Consider the following 4,376-nt stretch of genomic DNA (forward strand, 5'->3'; position numbering starts at 1 on the left):
TTCAACTATATATATGGATGGATGGAGTTAAGTTACAAAGAACCTTGACCCCAAAATTGGTACCTTAACCACAAAAGTTGGGGGTGCCAAACTCACACGACAAATCCTCTATATAAAGTAATATGCAAATTCCTCTTCTAGTTCTTCCCATGTTCATAATAGCAATATTGAAAAAATTATGTGCTTAATAATATGGTAGCTTACTTCCAACATAAGCACATGTAATTCTTGGAGATGATATATTCATTGATATTTAAGTGAACATGCAAGAAACTCACTTTATCAGTAGAGACCATATATTTTTTGAATTGTTGTTAAAATCATGCAAAAACCCCACGCTATTCCAACAGTTAAAACATAGAAAATATGGTGTTCAGTCAAATATGGTACAAAGCGTGAGTTTTCAAGGGGTCTCTGCAGCCTGCCATTCCAAAAGCCTGTGATGTGCTTGGACGGTTTGGCTGTCTTGTTTATGCCTTCAAGTGATATTGAAGGGAATTGGCTTGAGCCCATGTCGTCTCAACGTCATGATATATGAATAGGTTCTGTACCATGATGCAGGTTCCCTGCTTAACTGTGGCCCCCTTGCTTTCTCTAGCTTCAGAGTCAGGACAGAAGCCATATATGATCCAACACAATTGACAGAACCTTGTCATCAATCTACCTTGCTGAGGTCGGTCAGCCTGATCTGCAATGATCTCCGATCTCGCTCAAATGCCTTCCGCAAGCTTGCCTTTGTTCTCCTGTCACCAGCCAACTCCCTGTTTTGAGTAACCACTGCCTTCTTCTTCTTAATCTTCATCTTCTTCCCATCCACATTTTGGCCCTGCAATGCAGTTACAGTCACCTTGGCTTCAAAACCAGATGGTGGTACTGGCTTCCCTGCAGCATTGGATGTGCCATTTCTAGTGCTTGTCTCAGTTGTCAACTCAAATGTAGCTGCTTTTCCCTTATCTGTCCTCTCCTTGAAGGAGATAGATCTTCTAGGAACCTTCTTGATAGCAATATTGCCTGACCCCACATCTACTACCCTTACATTAGTATTTTTGTCTTCATTGTACTGTCTGATGGGCACTTTATCAACAACATGATCACTGCCTTTATCATCAGGAACATGTTTTTTCTCCTTTCCCTCATCATCATTAACTTTATGACTATCATCATCATCAGCAACATGCAGTTTCTTGTCAAAGTCTTCCACATACGACTCCACAGTGTTCGTCTCTTCAGGTCCCCCCCATGTGGCTCTCCGTCTGAAGATCAAACCTTGAGGTGATGGCCTTGTCCTGCTACTACCTGCTGCAGCTCTTCCAACCTCTCCTTTCGTCGATTCCCATCCAGCTTCCAGCCAATCCCTTATTTTCTTGATAGTGACCGCGCTACTCTTCGTCAGCCCTGACTGATGAGACACACAATTTGTAACCATGAAGGAAAAATTTCCTAGATGATCAAAACCTGCAGATCCTCCCATCCATTCTTCATGCCTTGTGCGGATTTCTAGGAAATTTCCATCTATTTCATCCAAAATGTAGCCTGAACATACAGAGAATGTCATTGCTTCTTGTCTGGTTTTGTCATACCCCAGAATGTAGACCTTATTGCCCACATCAAAGGCTTTACTGTCCACTTTTGTTGGGTCCAGGCCCAGTGGCCGCATCTCAGGTGAAACAAACTCGCATGCAACCAATGCCAAGTTTTGATGCAAATCTTCGCTAAAGAACCTGCATATGCAGCAGAAGCAAAGAATGTTGCATCAATGCTACTGCCATGCGTACCATTACAACATAGTACTTGACCCAACACCTGGGTCAACTTGAAAATGCAGATACTATGTCAACAGCAGAGCTAACCACCTCCTCTAGATTGTAAGAAACACGGTTTAAATTTTGGGATGCAGTGTTTGAAACATAAAACTCTTTATCTGCAATTGTAGACAATTCACAACATTCATAAATATGTTCTTTACTAAACAGACTGGCTCTGTGCACATTAACCCATTACTTTACCACATGGCCGAAAGGGAGTCTGCCACAGTTTGTTTTGTGCAGCTGCTGCAATTTCTTGCTGGCTCTAGAAAGCACAAGTTTAAGTAGAGACTGTAGCCTTGGTCATGTCAGTGAACTACTAAGCAGCCCTCTTACATAAGAACGGCATAGAGCAATGATGTAGGAATCTACTCTTTATGGTGGTGGAGGCCAAGGGACTATAGCAACTAGGAATTCGACATATGATAGGTCATCCTGCTAGCAATCCATCACTTTGTTGTGTTGATTGAGGAGGTGTGCAATGGCTGTAAATCACCTGCATTGTCATGTGAGTGGCAGATGGCATGCATGACCAGGTACGTCTTTCTTGGCTGATAACGCATCCTCTGGTTCTTATGACAAACTATTACAGGAAATTTTAGACTAATTCCCACATTGTGACATGAGTTCTATGAAGAAGGAACGGGGGGGGGGGGGGGGGACCCCACGCCCCCAACCGCACCTAGCTGAGGGATGTGGTGCCTCTAGAGCAGAAGCTCATGGTGTTGAACACTATAAGAAAAAACATGGAAAAGGAGCTCCTTCTCGCATATGAAAGAATGTCAAAAAATTCTTGTATATATTTAAAACTTTTGACTTGCAAGATTTCTTTATGTCAAAGCTCACAATAAACAAACATCTCTGGATCTATCATCAAAATGACCATCACTAATTCCATTATCACTTGGCAGGATCAAAACTTAATGGATGTCTGAGTTCACAAGTTCAAATGGACGTGTGAGTTGGCCAGGAATATGGAGTACAATCACAATAAGTTTTTGGACAAATTCCCACATAATTCCCACATTGTGAATTATTACAACATCATGAGCTTCAGCGGCGAAGGGACTGCATACCTAGCCAATTGCAGTTGGGGGCAGAGGGCTTGCAGCTGCCTGGGGGTGGAAGCCAGCAGCCCCATGTCCCCAACAACGCCTAGGTAGGTATGGGATACCACCCAAGAAGAAGCCCATGATGTTGAACATTGTAGGAGAAAACAAGGGAGCAAAGCCCCTTTTCCTACATGGGATAATATCAGAAGCTTCTTGTGGATTGGGGAGGGGGCGGGGGGTTGTCTTGAGTCTATCCTAACCTAACTAATACGGATTATTTACAAGCATAGTATAAACATGAAGACTAACAAATGAGAATAAGAGGAAAGACAAGTAGAACAACAACTCACAGGTGGGGGAGCAGCTTTCTCTTAAGGATGTTGAGGCTGGTTTCGCTGTATCGCAGGCTGATGTCCGCGTTCTCGACGGACGCACGCGAGGGGAAGGTGGAGGAGGTGGTGAGCAGGAGCGAAGGGTAGATAAGGACGCCGACTCCTGTCATCTCCTCCCCTTCGCCGCCTTCCTCGCCGTGCTGGTTGAAGCCATGGATGGTGATCCAGGCCATGGCCGAGTGGTGCCTGGCTATGGCAGACGTTATGCCTGCCACAGAGGGTCTGGCGGGCCGGCTATGGCGCCGGGGCCTGAAACACCCGAGAAGGCTAGCCATGGTCCGTCCCCAATTTATTGAACCTGATCGCAAGAATGCACGATATTTACACTAAAGAAGCTACGGTGGGATCAGTCGATGAGGCGCAGCACCACAGGCCATGGGGAAGAAGGTCGTGATGAAGAAGACGACGACGACGACGACGACGACGATGGATGTACAGATCCTGCGCACGTGGAGGCACAGAGACAGAAGCTTGCTGGCTATGGCGGCTGCTTCTGTCCTCGCCATCCATGCCCATGCTTGCGAGTGCTGGAGCCATGAAGAGACGTGCCTCCCCATGTCCAAAGACATTGCCTTTTCCCCTTCTCTAAGGCTCCATTCACATGTCTCCGGACACCGACGTGCAACCAGATCACTCTTAGCTCTCCAACACAAGCACCAAGTAACTAGGTTGCCAAATGCAGCTTAGCAAAGGAGTAAGAAGTTGTATATGCGATTCTTGCATATTTGTTACACAGTAGTTTTACTCATGGTGTTTGGACATGCATCATGTTCCAAAGTGAAGTATGTTTGTAAATAAGTTTTAACACTATTTAAATACATGAAGAATGTCGGAAGGAGAATTTGTATACTTATATAGTTGAGTCAGTGATTGTGAGTTTGTATATTTATTTATTTATTTTGCTATGTTAAATGAGATTTTTCTCTTCAAAAAATAATACTTTTTACACCTTGCTGGGTGTCCATATAGGCTGTACCCTGTCACGGTTGCATTTTTCTTACGAATGGTAGCCTTGTCTATGCTATCAACTATTACTTCTATGTTAACCTCGAAGTTATCCTCGAATGGCTAGAATATTTATGTATTTCTTCATTTTCTTGACGGGATTTGTTTAGTGTTGTTGGATT

The 4,376-nt window shown here is 44.1% G+C and overlaps 1 protein-coding gene across 1 annotated transcript; it reads right to left on the minus strand.

Moving 5' to 3' along the window:
- Nucleotides 1–296: 296 nt before the first annotated feature.
- On the minus strand, nucleotides 297–3,815 carry LOC148014396 (uncharacterized). Its single transcript, XM_087666693.1, has 2 exons — nucleotides 3,208–3,815; nucleotides 297–1,721 (listed from the first exon to the last, which is right to left on the minus strand). Exons 1-2 carry the CDS (start codon nucleotides 3,522–3,524, stop codon nucleotides 656–658), a joined length of 1,383 nt encoding a protein of 460 aa, XP_087522819.1. The 5' UTR covers nucleotides 3,525–3,815; the 3' UTR covers nucleotides 297–655.
- Between the last annotated feature and the right edge of the window lie 561 nt (nucleotides 3,816–4,376).

Source organism: Lygodium microphyllum, chromosome 25, assembly GCF_053477565.2.
Source record: "Lygodium microphyllum isolate KBCC chromosome 25, Lygodium_microphyllum_v1.1.10, whole genome shotgun sequence".
NCBI classification, from domain to species: domain Eukaryota; kingdom Viridiplantae; phylum Streptophyta; class Polypodiopsida; order Schizaeales; family Lygodiaceae; genus Lygodium; species Lygodium microphyllum.

Bases quoted from the DNA above. Each gene is read 5' to 3' on its own strand.
- LOC148014396 (XM_087666693.1), bottom strand. From the start codon at position 3,524: ATGGCTAGCCTTCTCGGGTGTTTCAGGCCCCGGCGCCATAGCCGGCCC. The intron at 1,722-3,207 runs GTGAGTTGTTGT...CTGCATATGCAG, and splicing joins AGAAAGCTGCTCCCCCACCT to GTTCTTTAGCGAAGATTTGC.